This window comes from Dipodomys spectabilis, unplaced genomic scaffold, assembly GCF_019054845.1.
Source record: "Dipodomys spectabilis isolate Male_0828 unplaced genomic scaffold, ASM1905484v1 ptg000126l, whole genome shotgun sequence".
In the NCBI taxonomy this organism is placed as follows: domain Eukaryota; kingdom Metazoa; phylum Chordata; class Mammalia; order Rodentia; family Heteromyidae; genus Dipodomys; species Dipodomys spectabilis.
In genome coordinates this window covers 248,306-270,670 of record NW_024870803.1, presented here as the reverse complement: position 1 = coordinate 270,670, position 22,365 = coordinate 248,306, and the positions used below count along the sequence as shown (strand labels likewise).

Genomic DNA, 22,365 nt, shown 5'->3' with positions numbered 1-22,365 from the left:
TGGGTTGGGATGTGGGAGATTTTTCTATCTTGGTTTAAGATATATAGAAAAAACATTTCAGGAGATGTAGGTCTGAGTTAGATAATTACTATAGCTAGCCATCTTCACCCTAGATGGCTACATGCTTGGAGCTGGGTGCAACTGCTCTCTTTTCTGATGAGATTGTGTTCACTTACGTGACACAATCTTCCTTTTAATCATTATGTTCTGTCCTATTTGCAGGTTCAAAATGTATTGATTTAAGCTATGGACATACATAGGAAGTGGGAAAAATTGTTTTAAATGAGAAAGTTGTTTTATGTGAATAGGAATAGTAAAGATACCACCAAGAAGGGAGAGAGGGAAAGAATGCTGTGGACAGATTAAAAAAAATTTTTTTTTTGCCCTGCTAGGCACCAGTGGTTCAGGCCTGTCATCCTGGCTACTCAGGAGGCTGAGATCTGAGGATTGTGGTTTGAAGCCAGCTGGGCAGGAAGGTCTGTGAGACCCTTATCTCCAGTTAACAACCAAAAAAACAAAACCCCACCAAAAACAAACCAAAATGCTGAAAATGGAGCTGTAGCTCAAGTGGTAGAGCATTAACTTTGAGCAAAAAGCTCAGGGACATCACCTAGGTCCTTAGTTCCAGCCCCAGGACTGGAACACCCCCCCACACAAACAAAAAAATTGCCCTTTGAAAATTGACCATGTTAGGAAGCCTGGGATGAAGTGATGCATCATGAGATTGCATTGCAGTTTATGTTGTTGTGAGACCACATGTGTGCACATACACGCACACTCCACGTGGCCACACATGCACACACAGATTTCTGTGTTCACCTGATTTCTCTTACTTAAAATAATTTTGCGTGTATGTGGTGCTGGGGTTTGAATACAGGCCCTTAATTGCTAGGCAGGTATTCTACCACCTGAGCCAGAGCCCATGTTCCCTCTTGTTATTTTTTCATTAGGGTCTTACATTTATGCTCAGGCCAGTCTGGACTGCTATCTTCCTTTTTTTTACACTTGCTGAGTATCTAGCATGGTGTGTGACATCACACCCAGCCCTTGGTTGTCTTACCAATGTTTTGCCTAGTTGGCTTTGAACTGTAATCCTCTCAATCTCAGCCTTCTGGGTAGCTATAATTATAGGCATGAGATAAACCATCATGCTGTTTTATTTAAAATACCTTACAGTTTTTTTCACCAAGACCTTTCCTCTCTCCCTCTTCCTAGAAGGCCAGCCTGGAGGTCAGTCAGAGTGATACAAGTATCTCCTCATCAGAACAAAAGAGCAAAAGCAGTCTGCACTCATTAGCCCATGAAACAAAAATCGGGTCTTTCTTCAGCAACACCTCTTTAGATGTCAAAGACAAAGCTGGCGTTGATGCAGATGAGGATGATATGGAAGGAGACTCATTCTTTGATGATCCCATCCCTAAACCCGAAAAAACTTACGGTTGGTGAGTAGACTCTTTGGATTATCTAACTAGAGTCTTACAAATATAACTTCTATTTTTATTATATGCATAAAAAGCAATGATTTAATAGTTCCATAATTATTGAATCCATAAATCTGGTTTGTGTCATTAAAACTTGTTATGCTGTTAAAATCATCCCAGGTTTTTGAAGAAACCAGATAAAACTTGTTTTACTGAGCTAGCCTTCATTGAGTATCTGCCACATGACAGATGCTCTTTTAGGGAGAGAGTGCAGCAATATTAGAAGAGTCAAAATTCTCCCTCCCCCCCATGGAGTTCACCCTCTGACTCTGATGAAGTGTTGGGTGATGGGAGCAGCTCTGGCCATGTGGACTTCAGTGGCACATCAGAGAAGGGCGACACTCAAGCTGAGCTGAAATCTGCAGAAGGCACACAGAATCTGAGGTCATAGAGCTCTTGGAGAGGAGCCAGGAAATGCCAAGGTGTTCTACCAGCCAGAGGATAGCAGCAAGAAAGTACAGTCATGGCAGAGAAAGTGAGGGGTGGTACAAGGTTAGCCCAAAGATAGAGGCTGGCTGGCTGTAGGAGGGTGATGAGACTCATCACACAGGGCAAGATGGGCCCAGGTTGCTCTGCACTTGGGCACAGGGTTTCCAAGAGGGGATGCTTAAGATATTCAGGTCCCGGTGCTGCACCCCGGGTAGGAGCTGCATGTTGGCTGCCACGCTTGCCCTGGGGCTACGGCGATGCCCCTGCTCCCCAGGTTGTGACTTCAGGGTGGGGTGGGTGACAGACAGACAGACTGACCTACAGATCCTCACTGGCTCTGGAATGCGTGCATGGAGTAGAGGTGATGGGGAAGGGCAGACCCCGCCGGTGTCCCTGTTAGAGCCCAGGAACTGTCAATCACAGGGCTTGCTTGAAAGCCACCTGGTTCAGGCCCCTGTACCATACACACATATATATGGATTGAGCTCAGAGCCTTGTTAATGGTGAGAGGGCCCACTTTTGAAGTACCCGGTGTGAGAGACAAGCACATGAACCAATATGGTGCTTCCTTTTCAAAAGTTGCTGGAGAAGAGGCTGGGAAGATGGCTCAGTGGTAGAATGCTTGCCTTGCATACATGAGGCCCTGGGTTCAATTCCCTCAGCACCACATAAGCAGGAAAAGCTGGAAGTGATGCTATGCTCAAGTGGTAGAGCACTAGCCTTGAGCTGAAGAGCTTGAGGGAGAGCGCCCAGGCCCAGGGTTCAGACCCTATGATCGACAAAAAAAAAAAAAAAAAAAACTGGAGAAATACAAGAACATCAATGAAAATGAGCTCCTTGGCAAACTGTCAGAGGAGGAACTAAAACAGTTGGAAAATGGCCTAGATGACCTTGATCCTGAGAGTACAACACTTGGGCTTGATTTCAACAGAAGGACCAGACACAGAAAACAGCCACTGGCCCATTTGACCTGGGTCAGATGGTACAGTTGAGCAGTTGTGTGAATGCCCGGAGTGTGGCTTACTGGTTTAAGAAGATGTTGGTTGGATGGTCAGTAGTCTATTGGACTGTGAGAGTGGCGAATAAGAGAGGGGCTTGCATTTGAGCTGTTGATGAGGCAGTTGTGTAGTTTGTAGGTAACTTTGAAGCCAGGAGACTGGAGGAGATAAGAACGTGGGCCCTGTGGCACCCCTAGTCATTCAGGTGAGCAGGAAATGTAAAGGAGATATAGAGAACATTGAGAATAGGTGTCTTTGTAAGAGCAGGCAGAGGGAGCAGTTCGGATTTAGACATACGGAGGTTAGTAGTGTCCTTGGCAGATGGTTTTACCAGAATGCAATAGGTACAGGCTTTTGATGGTGCCCAAGAAGGAATGAGAGGATAGGGTTGTAAATGACAATTGTCGGATGAGTCACAAAGGCTCCAGAGGATTGGCGTGGTGGCTATAGGGTCATAATGTGGGCTTAAGCAGTTTGTTCATGTACGAGACCTAGCTCTTCCTCTTCTTAGTCAGAGGTTCTTCAACTTCCTGGTTATTCAGGAATCACCCTGGAGTCCTCTGGTTCTTTAACGTATCAACAAAACCTTCTGGGTAGAACCTGAAAATACTTTCAACACTCATGACTTTTACCATCCTCTCTTGTCCGAATATCTTTTTTTTTTTTTTTTTCAAAGAATAAAAACCAATTTAATGTGGAAGTTCTTCTTTTTTTTTTTTTGGGTCCGGTCGTGGGGCCTGAACTCTGGGCCTGGGCGCTGTCCCTCAGCTCTTCAGCTCACGGCTAGCGCTCTACCACTTGAATCACAGCACCACTTCCGGGCTTTTTTTCTTTTTGCTTATGTGGTGCTGAGGAATCGAACCCAGGACCTCAGGCATGCAAGGCAAGCACTCTACCACTGAGCCACCTTCCCAACCCCTTAATGTGGAAGTTCTTGGGAAACAAAAGGGCTGTCTTTTTGTCCTTCAAGTTCCCATAATTTTTTCTTGATTTTTTTCTCTGGGTAACCGTTTTGTAGAATGGGCACTGTGTGTGCACTTTATAGCAAAGTGTTTCAGATAAGTATCTGCTTCTTAGGACAGGAGAATGAGTGATGTGAGTGCTGTCTAGTTGCAGGATGCAGTGTCCAGGGAAGTTGCCCTTGCTAATGGAGGAAGGAGAAGCAGAGGGGTCTGTGAGTAGCACCTCTGCACACTCTCATGCACCTAAGTTAACAGCCAACACTATGCATTCCTGTAAGGTGAGAATGGACTAGAAAGTACAGGCCTGCCAAACAGGGTAAACCATACCTTCAAGATGGGATGAGCATGACTCAAAGGCCATTGGGGCTTTCTGAGCAATACTTATACCTTGGTTGTATATCTGGGTGACAAAAACTTCTGAAAACAATCATAGGTAGTGAAAACATTAAAGCTGAACTTTTGCAGTGATGAAGAGTGAGCGAGTTGTTACTGACAAACCTGCTGTGTGGATTTGTGCTTCATCGGCGGTAGGCATACTGATCATCATCGGACTTGAAAGCACGTTGCTTATACCCAGAACAATAGCTCCTGACTTTGTAGTGGCAGAACAAAAGTTTTTAATGGCAGAAACTGAGATTACCACTTAACTGTCGCTTCTTGTTGGTAGGAGAAGTGAGCCCAGGAAGCAAGTGGGAAGCCTAGCCTCACTCTCGGATGTACCCCCCGTGAGGAGTGGACTCAGCTCCCTGGCTGGAGCCCCTTCCTTAAAAGACTCAGAGAGTAAGTGTCTAAATACACACAAATACTTTTTTTTTTTGACAAACTAGTGTGTAATTGTTGATTTTCTTCCCCCAGGAACGTGTGAAATATAGATAGTAATTTTATCATTTAGATTTTTCCAATTAATAGTGTTTTTTTGTTTGTTTTAAATTTCTTTTCATTTATTTTTGTTGTAAACGGTACTGTGGTCCCTTAGTATCCACAGTTTATGGTTCTAGGAGACTGCTACTAATAAAAAAATTAATGCTCAAGATGCCTAAAGTTATTACTGTGTTTTGGTTGCCTTTTTTCCTGTAATGTCAACTTCTGCTAAAGACATACAACCTTTAAACAGGTGTAAAATGTACACGTTCATCATTTAAGGTAACATGCCTTTTTGACTAAGGACAATTTCCATAACTAACCTTTTGGGGCACTGTTTGCTTTTGGAAAGCAGATTTTCACAGAATTCAATCCACAAGGCAGTACTTGTGGATTCCACGAAAACAACTGATGGACTGACTGACTGAGGCAGTGAGGGAATTAAAAGGTTTGGGCTTAAAAGTCAAAACTTGAACCCTGTGTAATACATTCTTACTTTTAAATTTTGGCTCCCTCAGGGATTGAACCAGGGCCTTATGCTTCCTTGGTGAGGGGGAGCTCTCCCATTTGAGTCCTTTTGTTTTTGTTTTGCATTTGAGATAGAGTCTTACTGACTTTGCTGGGCTAGACTTGAACTGGAGATCCTCCCACCTCTACCTCCATAGTACAGGATTATAGATATGTGCAACCATGCCAGCTTTCTCTGGCCTTTTCCTCTGCTATAGGAACACTTCAAGGAAATATACTTCTATGTTGACTTATTATTATATAATACAACATATATATATATATATATATATATATATATAGCCCCAGCTAATGATGATCTGGCATATGAGTTTTGGATTTTATGTAAATTTTATTCAAAAGGAAATCATACCTTGAACTTTGATCCTCTGTCCTCTATCACAGTATTGGACAGCAGGAACTGGAACTACACTCAACCACAGGACCCTAAGGGAAAGATGCTGTACAGTGCACTGTGCTGTGTTGTTCAATAGGTTAGGTCTAGTAAATACAGTTTTCATTTATAATCTCTTATTGGATATTCAAAGTGACTTGTTGGTTTTAAGTCCATTTTTTTAAAAAGTGGGGTTCACGTTTATAATTCTAACTCCTTGGGAAGTAGAGACAGTAGGATTGAGCTTGAGCTGTCTGAAAACAAAACAAAAAAATTGTTCTGTGAAACTAGGGTAATCATGATAGGAATGTTAGATGAAACACGGTTTGCAGGACCATAGATCTGGGATGTCTTTATGTGTACAAGAGACAGAGATAGCACACCTGGAATTGTGTGTAGCCCTAAGGCAAAGTCTGGTGGCTCATGCCTGTAGCTCTAGCTATTCAGGAGGCTGAGATCAGTCTGAGGATCATATTTCAAAGCCAGCCCCAGCAGGAAAGTCTGTGGAAACTCTATCTTCAATTAACTATCAAAAAGACAGAAGTGAAGCTGTGGCTCAAGTGGTAGAAAACTAGCCTTGAGAATAAAAACTCAGGGACAGCACCTAGGCCCTGAGTGCAAGCCCTAGGACCACACACATACACACACACATATACATACTCTCTCTCTCTCTCTCTCTCTCTCTCTCTCTCTCTCTCTCTCTCTCTCTCATACCTAGGTCCTGAGTTCAAGCCCTAGGACCACACACACACACACACACATTCATACATGTGCACACCCAGCATGGCCCTAAATGTGTAGTTCTGCAGTCCATACTTTGTGCCAAATCACTGTCAGTATAGCACATACCTGTGAGTATGGACACAGGTTTGCTTCTTCAGAGCTTCCTGGCGTAGTCTTAAGAAAACCTTCAAATAGCTGACAAGCAATTTCAATTGAACAGACCCGTTTGTGCGTAGTGTCTTGCTCAGTGTCGCCCCTTCCACCATCCTCTCTTCCATCACCACCTGTCTCGAGTTTCCTAGCTCCGTTTTCAGGTCTGCACATTGAGTTGCCCACATTCATCTTTCCATTCACCCACCCACTGGTGTTACTCAAAGTATGTCTCATGTCTTGATACTCATTTTGTTGAACTGACCAAAGGAGTCACACTGCAGAATTCTGTTTCCTTTATCATACTTCAGTCAGTTTGCTTGTATGTATGCTTTCGTATCTGTTTATATTTTAGATTGAATATCACATATGAGAGAAAACATGCACCCTTTGTTTTTCTGAGCCTGGCTTACTTCATATGATTTGTTGTAGGGTCCTCCATGTCTTTGCAAACAATATATATAATATTCTTCCTGATGGATGAATAAAATTGTGTGTGTGTGTGTGTGTATACACATACCACATTTACATTTTCTTGATGCATTCATTATAGGACATCTGGTCTGGGTCCACCATTTGGACTGTTATGAATACTGTTCAGGAATGGCATTGCTGGATTATAGGGTAGTTGGCTTTTTTTTTAAAATTTTTTTTAAGGAATCTCCATAGTGACTTCCACAGTCATCTCCTGAATTGACTTTCTACCATCATTATAATATAGGGTTCCTTTTCCCTACATCCTTGTCAGCATTTTTGTTGATGGCATTGTACCTGGAGTGAGATAGAATCTCAGGGTTATTTTCATTTTCATTTCCTTTATAGCCAGGGATGCTGAGCAGTTCTTCATATGTTAATTGACTATTTTCACTTCTGAGAGAGTTCTATATCATTCCTTTAGCCTATTCATTAATTGGGTTATTATTTGGGGTTTTCAAAACTCCCTGTATATTCTAACCTTTGTTAGATATACAGCTGGCAAGGATTCTGTAGTCTCTTTTCAGATTAGTGATGATATCCTTCACAGTGCTGTTGAGCTTGATGTAATCCCTGTCAGTTCTCCTTCCTATTTGGTGAATGACTGGAGTTATAATTCAGGAAGTTTCTGCCTATGCCACAAAGTTCTAGTGTTTACTTTTTCTTGTTGTAGTTTCAAAGCAGATCTTGAGGTGTTTCATCTCCTCTGAATTGGTATTAACACAGGGTGACAGTGATTCCATTCTATCGTTCTGCATGTGGATATCCTGTTCTCCCTTCTCCATTTATTGCAGAGGCTTTTTTTCAACATGGACTTTAGGCTCTCATGTCAAAAATCAGATGGCTATAGATATATAGGTTCATTTCTGGGTCTTCTAATTTGTTCTATTGGTCTTTAGGTCTTTTTTTTTTTTTTCCTGGTACCAAGCTGTTTTTTATGGCTCTGTAGTAAAGTTTGAAGCCTGGAATTGTGATATCTCTAACAATGCACCCCCATTTTTGTTGTTGAGGATTGTTTTGGCTATTTGGGGCCTATAGTGATTGCAGATGAGTTATAGAATTGGGATTTCTATAGCTGCAAAGAATGACATTGGGATTTTGATGGGTTTTGCATTGACTTTGGCAATATAGCTATTGTCACAGTATTAATTCTGCCAATCCATAAACAGGAGAGTCTTTCCACCTCTGGTGTCTTCAATTTTTTCAAGGTTTTCTACTTTCACTGTAGAGGTCCTTCCTATCTTTGGTTTGGGATTTGTGTGTATCTGTGTGGGTGTGTTGTCCTGTGGCTTGAACTTGGCCTGGTCATTGTCCCTGAACTTTCATGCTTAAGGCTAGTAGTATTCAACCAATGGAGCCAAGCTCTATTTCTGGCTTTTTGATGGTTAATTGGAAATAAATAATCTCACAGACTTTTATTTGTGCTGGATTTGAACCACAATCTTCAGATCTCAACCTCCTGAGTAGCTAGCATTACAGGCATGAGCTACCTGCTCCTAACTTTGGTTAAGTGTATTCCTAGGTACTTTCTTTGAGGCTATTTTTCTGTTAATTTTATTCTCTTCTTTCTTACTAATGTAGATAAATGAGGAATCTCCATTATTGGTTTTGTAATTTGTGGTACAGTTGTGATTAGAACCTACAAGTATGGAATCTCAATGTTGTTTTGGTTTGCAAATGTTAAGCAAAGGATATTTAGCCAACAAACTAAAAAGACAGCCTATAGAATGGGAGAAGATTTTTGTCAGCTACACATCAGAGAATGGCCTAATACCCAGAATATACAGTGAACTCAAAAAAAATAAACCAACAAAACCAATAACCCAATTAATAAATGAACTAATTAGCAAAAGACAGTCTTAGAAGAAGAAGAAGTGAAAAGGGCCAGTAGAAGAAAATACTCAACAGTTTGAACTCTTGAATAAATTATCCACTGGTGAACTTAGCCCCCTATGGTCCAGTCACACTACCAGCTAGGAACTGGACCTTTGCCATGGAATGGGACACCCTGCATCCTTACAACCACAGCCATGATCATTATGGAGGATGATAGTTTAGGGAGGAGGACTCTGGGACCTAAGGATTGAGGAAAAACTGTAAGGCTGGGTTGGTAAATGAGATAGCAATTGAATGGAACATTCCAAGGAAATACATAGTCCAAGAACTTACTGAAATGCCAGTAAAGAGTCTTGTCAGTAAAGAGTCTTGTTTTGGTTAAAAAGGGAGACAGTGTATGAGTCAAACAACTGATAATGACAATTTATAAGTTTTTCTAAGTTGTAGCTTAATACAAAGTCTCAAACTGCAAAAAAAAAAAAAAAATGAAAACACAGCTTAGAGGACATTGTATTCTAAAAGTTACTTTAATGCTGATACTGTTTTTTTTTCCTTTCACAGGTAAAAGAGGAGGTGCAGTTTTGAAAGATTTGAAATTAATCAGTGATAAAATTGGATCGCTTGGGCTAGGTAATTTGATTTTTAATTTTAGTGTTGGTTGCTTTTGGGATAAAGTCTTGGCTGGCGAGGGGAAGAACCTGCATGGGGGATCTTAGTGCTCTTCTTTCAGCAGGCTTTTGCGTAGTTGGCCTGTGTCCAGGGCTACGGCCTGAGGCCGGAATGATGGGAGCTGCAGTCAGTACAAGGAGCTGAGATCACTATCTGGCTTGTCTTGTGGAGCTCAAGCTGTAGTGAGGGAGGAGGGAAGTCACAGGAGCTGTAGAATTTTGCAGGTTAGAGGGCATTGTCATGGGGCACGGAGATGGGCATGATCTGCATTTCTGTGCAGAGTTGGTGCAGAGGTAGTGCCATTCTCTGGGTGCTGGGAACACCTTGTCCAGGTCATAGGTTTGAGTTTAATGGAGGAGATAAGTGTGTAAAGATGAGGTGAGATGTGATGTGGTGATAGCAGATGTTGGTAAGTTGCCCTGCAAATAAACTTAGTCCGCCAGAAGTAGGAGACCCAGTGTGACGGAGTTCTGGGCCAAGTGTGGAGAGCATGGCTTTTTCGGCTGTGAAAGTAGCAGGTGGGTGATGTGGAGGGAATGGGGCCGCTGGGCCCCATGGCCTTGTCCTGTCCTCTCTGTGGCTCTGGCGCTGTTGTGGTCCCCTAGGCTGCCAACACTACCCTGGGCATGTAGGGACAAGCCCTTCAGCAGGCTGGTGAGAAAGGGTGCAACCGCGTGCGCACGCGCTCTTTCCATGGCAGCTTCAGCATGTATGGGGCGGTTCTCAGAGTGCGCCTCATCTTCCAGAGAAACAAGTGGGAGTGTTCATGCACAGAGCTTGGGTTGAGTGCCAGATACTTGGTAAAAATCTGGTGTTGCCAGGTTGCTGGGTGTAGGGAGCTTAAAATGAGCTTCCCTTTCTTACCTTGTAAGTGAAACCAATACCATCTTCCCCACTTCAGACTATGTAGGATTTAAGTATGTATACAGAAATTTAAGTACAGTGCCTGGCATGGTAGGGGCCTCTCACATGCTAGCTTCCTTTTTGTGTTACTTTGTTCCCCGTTTGCAGCCTTTTGCAGAAGAATAGATGTTCCCTGAACTACCCGGATTCTTGTTCCACAAGTGCCCCGGAGTCCTGGTAATGCTGAGTGCTGGTGGTGCAGCCCTCGCTCTGTGTGCATCCCGATGTTGCTGGCTGGCCAGCGAGGTGGGCCCGCTCTCCCTCCTCCCTGTTCCTCTGTGGGCGTGAGCGCACCGTGGGCGCGTGCTTTCCCACCGGGCCTCAGCGAGTGTTTACCACTCAGAGCCGTCTTGACTGTGTGATGTCACCACGGTTGCTCTGACCCTTTCTGTCCTGGTTGTTTGTGTTCTTTCACTCTGTTGCCAACCCTTGTCTCTGACGCTCTGTCCTCTTGTCTGAGTAAAGAAAAGGTGGGGAGCGTTCTTTTCCTTGCTGGGGACTAGGCAGGAAGGGGGCAGGTCTGCGGGGCTTGGGCGCATGGATCTGGAGTTTGGGTAGTTCCACAGGCCAGGCAGACCTGCTCACGAGCAGGCGTTTGCCAGTGAGCAAGAAGTAGGAGTCAGTGGAAGTAGTTTTGTTTGGTGGCGTTGCAGCATTGTTGTTTGATGTTATTGTAAATGTACATGACAATGCTCTAGGTATTTTAAGTCATCTCATAGATGTTAGTGGGATTATGTGGGATGATAATGATGCTAGTGACATGTGCCTGGTACTATACAAAGAAACAGCTGCATTATCCTGTGAGGAGGTAGACTGTAGTATTATCTCCATTTTTACGGACAAAGACCCTAGGTTACATAATGTGCCCAAGGATCATAAGCTATTAGAAACTTGACCTATCACCCAAGGGCTGTGATTTACCTCTGTGGTACTCCTTTAGACATTGAAATATTTCAGTTGGAAGGTAAATTCTGAGTTTCCTAAGGATAATTTATAAAGGCTTAGAACATAACCTATTTTAGTTGGATGTACAGTATTAAAGCTATGGAAATGGACAGGTATTCTGTCTAAACCAAGAGTTATGAAACTAAAGAATAGTTATTTTAGGCTTTGTGGGCCTCAGATAATGTCAGTCACATAGTCTTTCTATTATTATTATTTTTAAACTGCAGAAACTGCTCCTGGTTGATTGTACAAAAAAGAGATTATTGGTCAGAGGCAAGAATTAAAGTAAGGGGAAGTGGTGCTTTGCCTCGAGTGGTAGAGTGCTCACCTTGAGCTGAAGAGCTGAGGGATAGCACCCAGGCCCAGAGTTCAAGACCCAGGACTGGCAAAAAACAAAAAACATTAAAGTAAGGAAAAGAGAGTGTTGCAGAAGTCAGGGCAAAGGAGATGGTAAAGGGCTCAGGTTGAGGCAGGCCCTGAGTAGGGCACTCCTAGCTACTCAGGAGGCTGAGATCTGAGGATCATAGTTTAAAGTCAGCCTGGGTAGAAAAGTCCATGAAACTCTTACCTCCTGTTAACCACCAGAAAACTGGAAGTGGAACTATGGCTCAAAGTGAGAGAGCTAGCCTTGAGCAAAAGAGCTCAAGGACAGCGCCAGGACCTGAGCCTGAGTTGAAGCCCCACGACTGACACCCCTCTCCCCCCTCCCCGGCCCTCCCAGCTGGCTCTGCACTGTCCTGGCTCTGGTCTGCTCTGCTCTCTGTTGGTGTTTGCACTTTGGTTCTGGGAGGCTCTCATGCTCTACCACTGCCATTGTTGTTGACTGGCACTTGCCAACCAGCCGCCACTGTGGTTTGTTTATTGGAAGATTTGCTTTAAGCATCCAGATTAAAAAAAATAAAGACAGCTTAATTCAAGCTGTAGTAAAATCCAAAATCTTAGGTGAAGGTGTAGCTTAGTGGTAGAGGACAGGCGTAGCATACATGAGATCCTAGGCCCAGTCCCCACCTCCATCCCTTCACCAATTGTCAAAGTTTCCAGTAGAAGCTATTTTGCTTTCTCCCGCTTTTCCCCATGCTCCGCCTGGTATTGCCTGTCTCCTGTTTGGCACTTGCAGCCCCTAAGCTTTAGAGGCTCTATGTAGATAGGCTTTATTCTAGAGAGCATCGTGGAAGCTTGTTCCCGGCCAGTGCTCTTGTCAGGGGCTCACACAGGGTGAGTGCAGCACTAGCAGTGGCTTAGTTTCTTTGTTTTGTTTTGTTACTCTGTCATACATGCCGGACACCTGGCTCTGGCTTTGCTCTATATAACACCATTCTGTTACCTCCCATTCTTTCCGAAGCACACTTCTCTCGGTGCTCAGAGTGTCCATGGGAAAGTGGACGTCAGGTTTCACTGCCTGGTCATTCACCCATTAGCTTCCATTCACACTTAGTCTGAAACCCAATCATTGTTTCCAGACCCTGGGTGCTGTGGCCTCTGCCAGCTTTGTCTGTCTCATAGGGATTGGTGTCCTCCCTTGATGGTGTCTTTCCTGGCGGGGTTTGTACATGGTTCCTCCTCTGAGAACCACCTCTCCTGGAACTGGTACCTCTGGCCTCCTTATCAGGTCTCAGTGCAGCTGCTGCCTTGCGTTTTCCTGCCGCTCTGGGGCACTGTTCCTTGCCTCTTCCCGTGGAATATCATCCGATGGGTCTGTTGGGGGTCTAGACGTCACTCACATGCGTTCAGTGCATATTAAAGAGTTGTCTTCTTGGACTGACCAGACCTCAGAATCCCCTAAAGTCTAGTCTCCTGTTTGGGGGAGCGGGGACAGTGCTGGCAGTGTCTATGAGCAGCGTGTTGTTGAGCCAGAGTTTCTTCTGCTCTGCTTCTTCCCCTCTGCTGGCCAGCCCTTGCACTCATGGGGTAACTGTTTCCTCAGCTGCCCTAGAATACTTGGAGGCCGTGTCAGCTGTTCTAGAACTTAGACCTTGGTATTCTTGCTCAGCAATCGGGGCATACTTGGAGATGGTTGGTAGCGTGCTCAGCAGTCCAGGCCTCCCGACACACTTGGAGATGAATGTAGTGCTGGACCTCTCTCCTTTCTTAGGGGATTACTGTGGCCCACATGAAAAGGCCGGCAATGATTGGGATGTGTTTGGCTATACTTAGTCACATCCATGAAAGGGGCCCAAAGGCCCCTTGAGTCCTGGGCTGTTAGGTGGTGGTTCCAGTCTTCACCTGCTGCTGTCTGACAGGACCTGCTCTGACTTGCCGCATCCCACCCTTGTAGTCTTTGTCAAATGATACAGCTGGCAAGTTGAGACATCTCCCTAGTTCATAGCAGGGCCACTGGAGAGGTCTTATGGTCCTCACTGTCCTCTGCTGCACCAGGGAAGAGTGACATGGGAGCACTCCTGTGAGCAGCCACCTGTGGGAGCGTGGGCAAAGGCCAGGTGGTGAGTGCTTCCCAGATGTGTCATCATCTAGAACAGCTTTTGTCATTTCTGGTCTTTGACACTTCTGTTTTAATGAAGCAGTATCATTCTTGTAAGATTGTTGAGTAAGAAATGTGTTTAATTTGTAGATACTGGTGAAATGTTTATATAAATGTATAAACATATTCCTTGTCTTAAACTACTAGGTACTGGAGAAGATGACTATGTTGATGACTTTAATAGGTAAGAAAAACATCTAGGCAACTATATAAAAGTGTACATATTTGTAAATAATTTCTGAATACAAATGAGTGTGGCCAAGTTACATTAGAGTCTTATTTTGGTGTTTTTTATTCTTTTTTTCATTATGATTGAAGATGAATGAAGGTTAATCCAAAATTTGTATATTTTGGACCATTTTTTTACATTAGAATATAGATATCTACCTTACGTTGAAGGACATGGTAAGAATAAAAAAATAACATTTAAGAACCAGGCTGAGGCCAGGCCGCTGGTGAATCACACTTGAAATCCTAACTACTCAGGAGGCTGAGACCTGAGAATGTAGTTTGAATTTTTTTTTTTTTTTCGGGTCCGGTCATGAGGCCTGAACTCTGGGCCTGGACACTGACCCTCAGCTCTTCAGCTCAAGGCTAGCGTTCTACCACTTGAGCCACAGCGCCACTTCTGGCTTTTTTTCTTTTTGCTTATGTGGTGCTGGGGAATCGAACCCAGGGCCTCAGGCATGCAAGGCAAACGCTCTACCACTGAGCCACCATCCCAGCCCTCTGAGAATGTAGTTTGAAGCCAGCTTAGGCAGGAAAGTCTGTGAGACTCTTATCTCCAATAAACTACTCAGAAAAAGCCAGAAGTGGTGCTGTGGCTCAAGTGGTGGAGTGCTAGCCTTGAGCAAAAGAAGCTCAGGGACAGTGCCCAGTCCCAGAGTTCATGCCCCAGGACTGGCAAAAAAAATTTTTTTTTAAATAGGCTAAATGTGGCATGCCTGTAATCTCTACTACTCAGAAAACAGAAAAAAGGATATGGAGTTTGAGCCAGCTTAGGAAAAGTTACTGAGACCATCAAAAACAAAATATGAACAATAGGACTGGTAGTATGGCTTTAGTGGTAGAGAGCTTGCCGGTCATGCACTAGGTCCTAGATTCAATCCCCATTACTGAAAAAAGAGGAGGAGTTGCCTGTGTTTTGTGGTAAGTTAAAAAAATTGCTGGAAGTGGTGCTGCGGCTCAAGTGGTAGACCACTTGCCTTGAGCTGAAGAGCTGAGGAACAGCATCCAGGCCCAAAGTTCAAGCCCCATGACCGACCCCCCCCCCCAAAAAAAAATTGTCCCTTCTAGTTATTATTCTGATTCAGATGACATTTAACATTTTGTATCAGATAGCTTTCTTATATACATGAAGATAGTCTATGAGCTGTCTAGTAATATGGAAGTAATATTTGTTGTGGATCTGATCGCAAATCTTAAAATTAGATATCTGATTATTTTGATTGTTTTTGTCCCATTGGAAATTTGTATTTTATTTATTTATTTGGTGCGGTCCTAGGGCTTGAACTCAGCACCCGAGTGCTATCACTGAGCTTTTTTTGCACTAGGCTAATATTCATCCACTTGAGCCACAGCTTCACTTGTGGCTTTTTGGTGTTTAATTGGCTATAAGTATCTCACAGACTGCCCAGGCTGGCTTCAAACTGCAGTTCTCAGATCTCAGCCTCATGAGTAGTTAGGATTTTAGCGGCATGAACAAGTGGCATCCTCCTGTCTTTATTTTTTAGCAGAATAACTTACCCAGTTTTTTTGAGGAGAGTATGACATAGCTGAAACATTAGAAACCTTGGTTTGTTTCTTGCTACTGTGTTTATTGTCACAGGTGAACTTTAGTTCTCATGCCCACTGAATTGAGAGGATTATTGCTGCTGCCTTTGCTAAGTTGTTTTAAGGGTTGCATAAAATGATATGTATGAAATTTATATTTGATGTTACATTTTACTTAAGATAGCTGTAAATTTGAAAACTGGTGGTTTTTCTCTTAAGAATCGTTATCTCTTCTTTTCCCTTTTATAATTAGTGCCAGCCACCGCTCAGAAAAAAGTGAACTAAGTATTGGTGAGGAGATTGAGGAAGACCTTTCTGTGGGAGTGGACGACATCAGTACCAGCGATAAAGTATGCCGTTATCATTTCCCATAGAATGCTGTGTGCCTGTTCATTGATCTGCGGGAGGCTTCAGGAGGTTATTCTCATTAGCAGGAAAGCAGTTGAAAATTGTGAAAAGTGCATGCCAGAATTACCTAATAAGTATGCAAGGCTGTCTCTGTGGTCACATAACTTGAAAGCTCAGTGCTTCTTACAGGACTGACTTGTTACTGGGTCGCTCGGCTTACTGCAGCGCAGTGCAGTGAGGGGTGCCACAGGGATCAAAACCAGCATCAGGATTTCCTGCCTTGGTGCTGTGCAGGTAGAAGTTGTATAGAGTGTGGTCGGCTCAGGGGCAGCTGTTATACGTGAACAGGTAAGGCATGACCAGACTAGAGCCAACAAGAGACAGGAGGCCAGAGGTACATGGTGAGCAGATCATTTGGGTTCACAGTGGAGCTTTTCATGCATGCACTTAAGATAGTGAAGGATGGCACCTTAGGATCATGTCTGTCCATATGAAACAGTTGTGCTCACAGCTCCAGGGGGGTCTGGCTTCCCTGCCCTGGAGGAGGGGTCTGGTGCCTCCCAGAATGAGCAGGGCTTGCCCATGGGTTTGGTTATCACATGAGGGGAGGCCTTCATGGTCTTGAAACCAGAGTCAGCACAGCTTGGGCTTGCATTCTTGTTTGTAGATACATGTCATCATCTTACGTTTGCGTTGTTTATTCATTAGGTGAAACAATGCCCACCTCACAGTATTGTTTTGAGGGCGAAATGATAATATGTACATTCCTTCTCTGATGCCTTATACTTTACAGACTTAAGCAATATGATTTCATAAATGTTACACAGAATGGGCTGCAAAGGGAAGTGCAATCAGTTCTCTTTATGTTGTGAATGTAGAGGCCACCTGTTAACCTCCTGGCATTATCACCAAGTGCAAAAGTAGACAAGAACAGGAGATAAGAGAAGATAAAGTAAGAGATGGGAGTCGTGGTGTTGAGCTCCAGTGGGCACAAGTTCTGTCTTGTCACAGACACTTGGGTTTTATCGAAGAGTACTATTCTGTTGTACCATACACCACCCACTTTACCTTTTTCCATTTCCTGGTGATTGGGATGCAGATGTCTTTTCAGTGCTGATTTCATTTCTTCAGCACACTGATGTCATTTCTTCTGGAGAAATACTTAGGACTTGATCGCGAGTTCTATTTTTAATTTTTAAAATTAATTTATTAATGGGCTGGGATGGTGGCTCAGTGGTAGAGCGCTTGCCTTGCATGCATGAGGCCCTGGGTTCGATTCCTCAGCACCACATAAGCAAAAAGAAAAAAGCCGGAGGTGGCGCTGTGGCTCAAAGTGGTAGAGCACTAGCCTTGAGCTGAAGAGCTGAAGGACAGTGCCCAGGCCCAGAGTTCAGGCCCCATGACAGGACGCCCCCCCCCAAAAAAAAATTAATTTATTACTACTATTATTATAATTATTTTTTTTGCCAGTTGTAGGACTTGAACTCGGCCTGGGCACTGTCCTTGAGCTTTCGTGCTCTGCCACCTGAGCCACAGCTACACTTCTGTCTTTTGTGGTGTTTAATTGGAGATAGTCTGTCAGGCTTTGCTGCCAGCCTGGCTTCAAACCATGATCCTTAGATCTCAGCCTGCTCAGGTCACTAGGATTATGGGTATGAGCTGCCAGTGCCCAGCTTCTGTTTTTAATTTTTAATTTATTTTTTGTCACTTGTGGAGCTTTAACTCTGGGCCTGGGCACTGTCCCTTAGCTCTTCAGCTCAAGGTTAATGCTCTACCACTTGAGCCACAGCACCACTTCCAGTTTTCTGAGTGGTTTATTGGAGATAAGAGTCTCATGGACTTTCCTGCCTAGGCTGGCTTTGAACCATGATCCTCAGATCTTAGCCTCCTGAGTAGCTAGATTACAGGTGTGAGCCACTGGTGCCTAGTTTTTAATTTTTTAAGGAGCCTCCATTCTATTTTCTGTAATAGTTGTGCTTATTTCCATTCCTACCAACATTCTTGTTAGCACTTGCTCTCTTCTCTGACTTTTAAAAAATTGTTACTAAGATTTCTGAGTCCTTTATATATTCTGGATATCGGTCCTTTTTCATATTCTGCAAATGCTTTCCCCCTCTCTGTCTCTGCCCAGTGATTGCCTCCTTGCTGTGCAGAGCTTTTTAATTTTTTTTTAATCTCATTGTCTACTTTTGCTTTTGTTCCTTATGCTGTCTGGTCCAAAAATTTCTTTGTCCTGAAGCATTTCCCCTGTGTGTTCTTCTGGTAGTTTCATATCAAATATTTAAGTTTTTAAAAATATTTTTTGCCTTTTTATGTTTTTAAAGGAGGAAATTTGTCTACTTATATCCACCCCCTTCTATCTTTTATAAAGACTCACATTGTTCCTTACTCAATCTTGCAATCCAAAACATTACCCTTTGTAATCTTACCTTCAAACTGTAGACTTTTTTGTATAAGCTGGATTTGCATTCAAAATATAAGATCTTTAATGTTCTTAATACTTTTCTTGGTAAGAAATGACTTTACACCAGGAATACTATGGGACCAAAAGGGAGAGAGAAGCTCTATTTACTTACATAAGAGGATTTTAGTCCTGACTTGGTTTCTCTGCATACAAAGAATAACAACACGACCAGATGTGAAGAGGCATCTTGGCGCTATCTTGGGAGGGAACCTTCTTGTCCCCACAAGATGCCCTTGCTCTTGTGTATTAGCTAGCCCAGTCTGTCGTACTTCTTCCCTACAAGACCACAGAGGAGACACCATAGGATTTTCAGGCCATGTTTTTTGTTTTTTGTTTTTCCATATGTACTCCATTTGACCATTGGATTGAGAAAATGGTCACAGATGATACACAGGCAAGTGGGTCTAGCTAGATCCTGTGGGCCAGTCCTGATGTAGTGACTGGCTGCTCCAGGTAAAGATGCTCTAGATGAGGCTGAGAAGATATGTGGGACAATCTGCTGTATTTTTTCCAGTTCTGGAGCCTGTCTTGAACTTTGGTTTTGCCCTTACTTCCCAGCCTTTATTATGCTTATATAAAGCAAAGCATTGACCTCAAGAGGCTGCTAGTCTACTAACCAGGCCTTTGGCTTTCTAGCACTTAGATTTTCTAGGTGTTTTATGAGTTTTAAATAGGAAGCAGGTTATAGAGTATAAAATACATTATTGCATTGTACTTTTAAACTTAATTTATACTCATATTGACATTCTTTTTTTTTTCCCCTTGGAAAACAAAGCTTGATAATCTCACACAAGACCTGACAGTCTCTCAGCTCAGTGATGTCGCAGACTTTCTGGAAGACGTGGCGTAGCCGGAAGAAGGACGTGTTCTCACCAACACAGACAAGGGACTCATCCGCTCCATTTGTTTTGTGTGTTTCAGACAATCACTTTTAGCTGGAATGTCTGCTCCCTATTGGTGCCTTGCATTTCAAAAAAGACTTGCAGATATTTTTAAAATTAACTTTTCATTTTATGAAACAAAATACTTCCCTATATGAGCCCATGTGTGTAAGATTTAAATTATTCTTATTTTGATTTAGCTGTACATTTCTCTGAGGAAATTGATAGTCTACACCCAAAGTTCATTACAGGGAGGAACTTCTGTGCTGAGTAGTGCATAGAGATGGGTCACTGAAGCTGTAGTCTCTTCTGGCTTCAAGCATGGCTGCTGGGGTGTGGAGATCTTTGAAAAACCATGCCTTGCCCTAGGCTCTGAAAGCAGGACCTGTCTACTGTTTGTATCGGGTTTGTATCGCGTGTGCCAGCACATAATGGTGCAGTGACCTGGTACGCTGGTGTCGTCATACTCATGTGAAATTTGATGTGTCATCGTGAATTTGTATTTCTTCCATTTGGAAGGTTTGTTAGACCATTAAGGTTTTATTAAAGTACTCTTGTGTGGCTATTTAGTTCTGCTTGTTTTAAAGAAACCTAGAAGTGGTTATGACTTAATTCAGAGTTGTAGATACCAGATTTACGGTTGCCGTTCTGCCTTTAGTCCATGCACACAGCTGCAGTCACACAAGTTCTCTTCATGATATAACTTATTACTTGTAAAGATGCCTTGAAACATATTAAAACCAAAATGCATCTGAAGTCAAGCAGTGCTTTTATTTCAGATATGACTATATTTAAATCCAAATTGGAATGAAAGAGTAGTAATGGCCTAAGACCATATATGATCAGTTTGGCAATCTTCACTGTAAATAATTTTATTGTAATCCTTCAAAAATACAATTGCAAGTGGTCTTATAAGAAAGCATTGTGGCCAGGTGCTGGTGGCCACACCTGTAATCCTAGCTACTCAGGAAGCTGAGATCTGGTGATTAAGGTTCAGAGCCACCTGGATAGAAAGTCTGAGATGCTCATCTCCAGTTAACCACTTAAAAGAGCTAGAAATGAAGCTGTGCTTCAAGTGGTAGCATGCCAGCTTGAACTAAAAGGCCTGGGATTCACGTCCCAGTACTAGCATCAAAAACAAAAAAGCATGCTGCTACTGTGATGTAGGTTACTGACATATATAGTGCCAGGTATTTTAAAATGTGCAAGTGGGAAAAACAAAGAAGATGTTTACATATCCTTATGCATGTAAGTAAAGCCTAAGGTATTCACTTTTTTGTGCTTTTCTATTTCAATTATGACTTCACTAATAAAAACAGCATAATAGACCTAATTTGTTCATCTTAGTAAATATGCAGATTTCCAGTAATGCCAATATTAATGTATTTATCAGACCCTACAATGTAGAGGAAATGAAATTTAGTAAGGATTAAGGCTCTCTGACTTTGGAGTCTGGCATTGTAAGCACTAAGTGATGCGGAGCCATGAGTGTGACGAGGAAGCAGGGCAGCAAGAGGGCTGAGCGGCTTCGGAGGCCCGCACTATTTCTGGGTACTTCAGGTGTGGCCTGCTCTGTCGCAGTTGGCTTTCCTGCTCCTGTTCTTCTCCGGTAGACTTGCACTGTGAGGGTGAGATTTGTGCTTGTTGGTTGCACGTTGCCTGTGGTCTCTGGGCACAGGGCTTTTGTGTGGCCCGCTGCATCTGGATGACTGTGGTTTCCTTTTCATATTTCATGCAAGCTGTATTTCAGTGCATGTGGCCCAGTTACTCAGACCTTTTGGATCTCTTAGGAGTATGGGGAGAAAAATGCCAAATTTGCAACTTTGATATCAATTAAATGCATTTGAGTAGCTTAGAATTCTAATAGGAAAAAGCTTTGTTTCACATGGGTTCCTTGCTGAGATATTAACCTGTTAAGCCATAGGATATGAAATGAGCCAGGCATCGGTGGCTCACACCGAGCTACTCAGTAGGCTGAGATCTGAGGATTGTGGTTCAAAGCCAACTCGGGCAGGAAACTCCGTGGCGTTCTTATCTCCAATTAACCACCAGAAAACTGGAAGTGGTGCTGTGGCTTAAATGTTAGAGCACTCACCTTGAGCTGAAGAGTTGAGGAGCAGCACTCAGGCCCAGAGTTCAAGCCCCACGACCAACCAGAAAAAAAAAAAAAAAAAGATAAGAAATGACAGACTTTACATATGATCAGTGTTTTCTTTTTATTGGAAATACTCAGGAAATATATTTTATAATAGCCTTTTAGTATTTTAGTGACTTAAAGTCCCACTTTTCATTCACTGATGAGCTTTACAAAAGAATAGAAGCACTTCCTTGTTACTTTCTCTGTACACTTTGTCTGAGGTGCAGTAGCAGCTGTGGCCCATCACAGACCCTCCTGGGATGTGCCATCCTCACCTTCTGCCTACTCAGCAGCCCACACAGGCTCCTACGCAGGTCAGGCTCAGGATCCCTCATCATGTCTCCCCTCTGGATGGCCTCCCTAGCACTGCGCAAGCCTGGTTTGCCTTGCTCTCATTTTCAGACACATGTCTAAACTAAAGATCCTCTCTCATTGTCACCTTCGCCCTGTGCATGTCCTTATACTCTGCATTGATCTTGCTTACTCATTTATTTTCCATTCATTGTCTGTGACCTCCATGACAGCAGGGCGATCTATCTGTAGATGGCATTACAAGCACTATTATCACACATTACCATTCTAACCATTAAATGGTGTGTGGGTGTGTATATATAAATACACACACATATATATATACACATACCTCTACAAGTATATAGATAGAAGATGTATAATATTTATGCAACATAACTTTTGTCATATATAACATTAAAATATAGGCCACCTTAGAATGCTTGTCAACATAGGAAGCTTTGCAGGTTATCTTGCTATTTTTTCCAGATTAGTTCAATTTTCCACTGTGGTTTGATGTGCGTGGTTTAAGAAATAATGTACCTGCTGAGTGAGGGCTGTTAGGTAACAGCCACCATGCTATGAAACTCCACATCCCAGTCCCTCAGCCTTGGAACCTTGGGTGATAGGGCGGCTCAGGGAGGCCTGTTCTCATTAACT

General features: G+C 43.1%; 1 protein-coding gene across 8 annotated transcripts in view; it reads left to right on the top strand.

Moving 5' to 3' along the window:
• Positions 1-20,606, top strand: part of Cep43 (centrosomal protein 43) — a 40,652-nt gene extending 20,046 nt beyond the window's left edge. For 5 of the 8 annotated variants that reach the window (XM_042689704.1, XM_042689702.1, XM_042689703.1 and 2 more), the window contains 6 exons: positions 1,216-1,442; positions 4,538-4,650; positions 9,377-9,445; positions 13,959-13,995; positions 15,838-15,934; positions 19,172-20,606. In XM_042689704.1, coding sequence (XP_042545638.1) covers positions 1,216-1,442; positions 4,538-4,650; positions 9,377-9,445; positions 13,959-13,995; positions 15,838-15,934; positions 19,172-19,246 — 618 coding nt within the window. In that variant the 3' untranslated portion in view covers positions 19,247-20,606. Of the gene's footprint in view, positions 1-1,215; positions 1,443-4,537; positions 4,651-9,376; positions 9,446-10,495; positions 10,634-13,958; positions 13,996-15,837; positions 15,935-19,171 lie in introns of those variants that run through there. The other 3 variants (XR_006148890.1, XR_006148891.1, XM_042689706.1) reach the window with 3 other exon arrangements.
• The last annotated feature ends 1,759 nt before the right edge of the window (positions 20,607-22,365 follow it).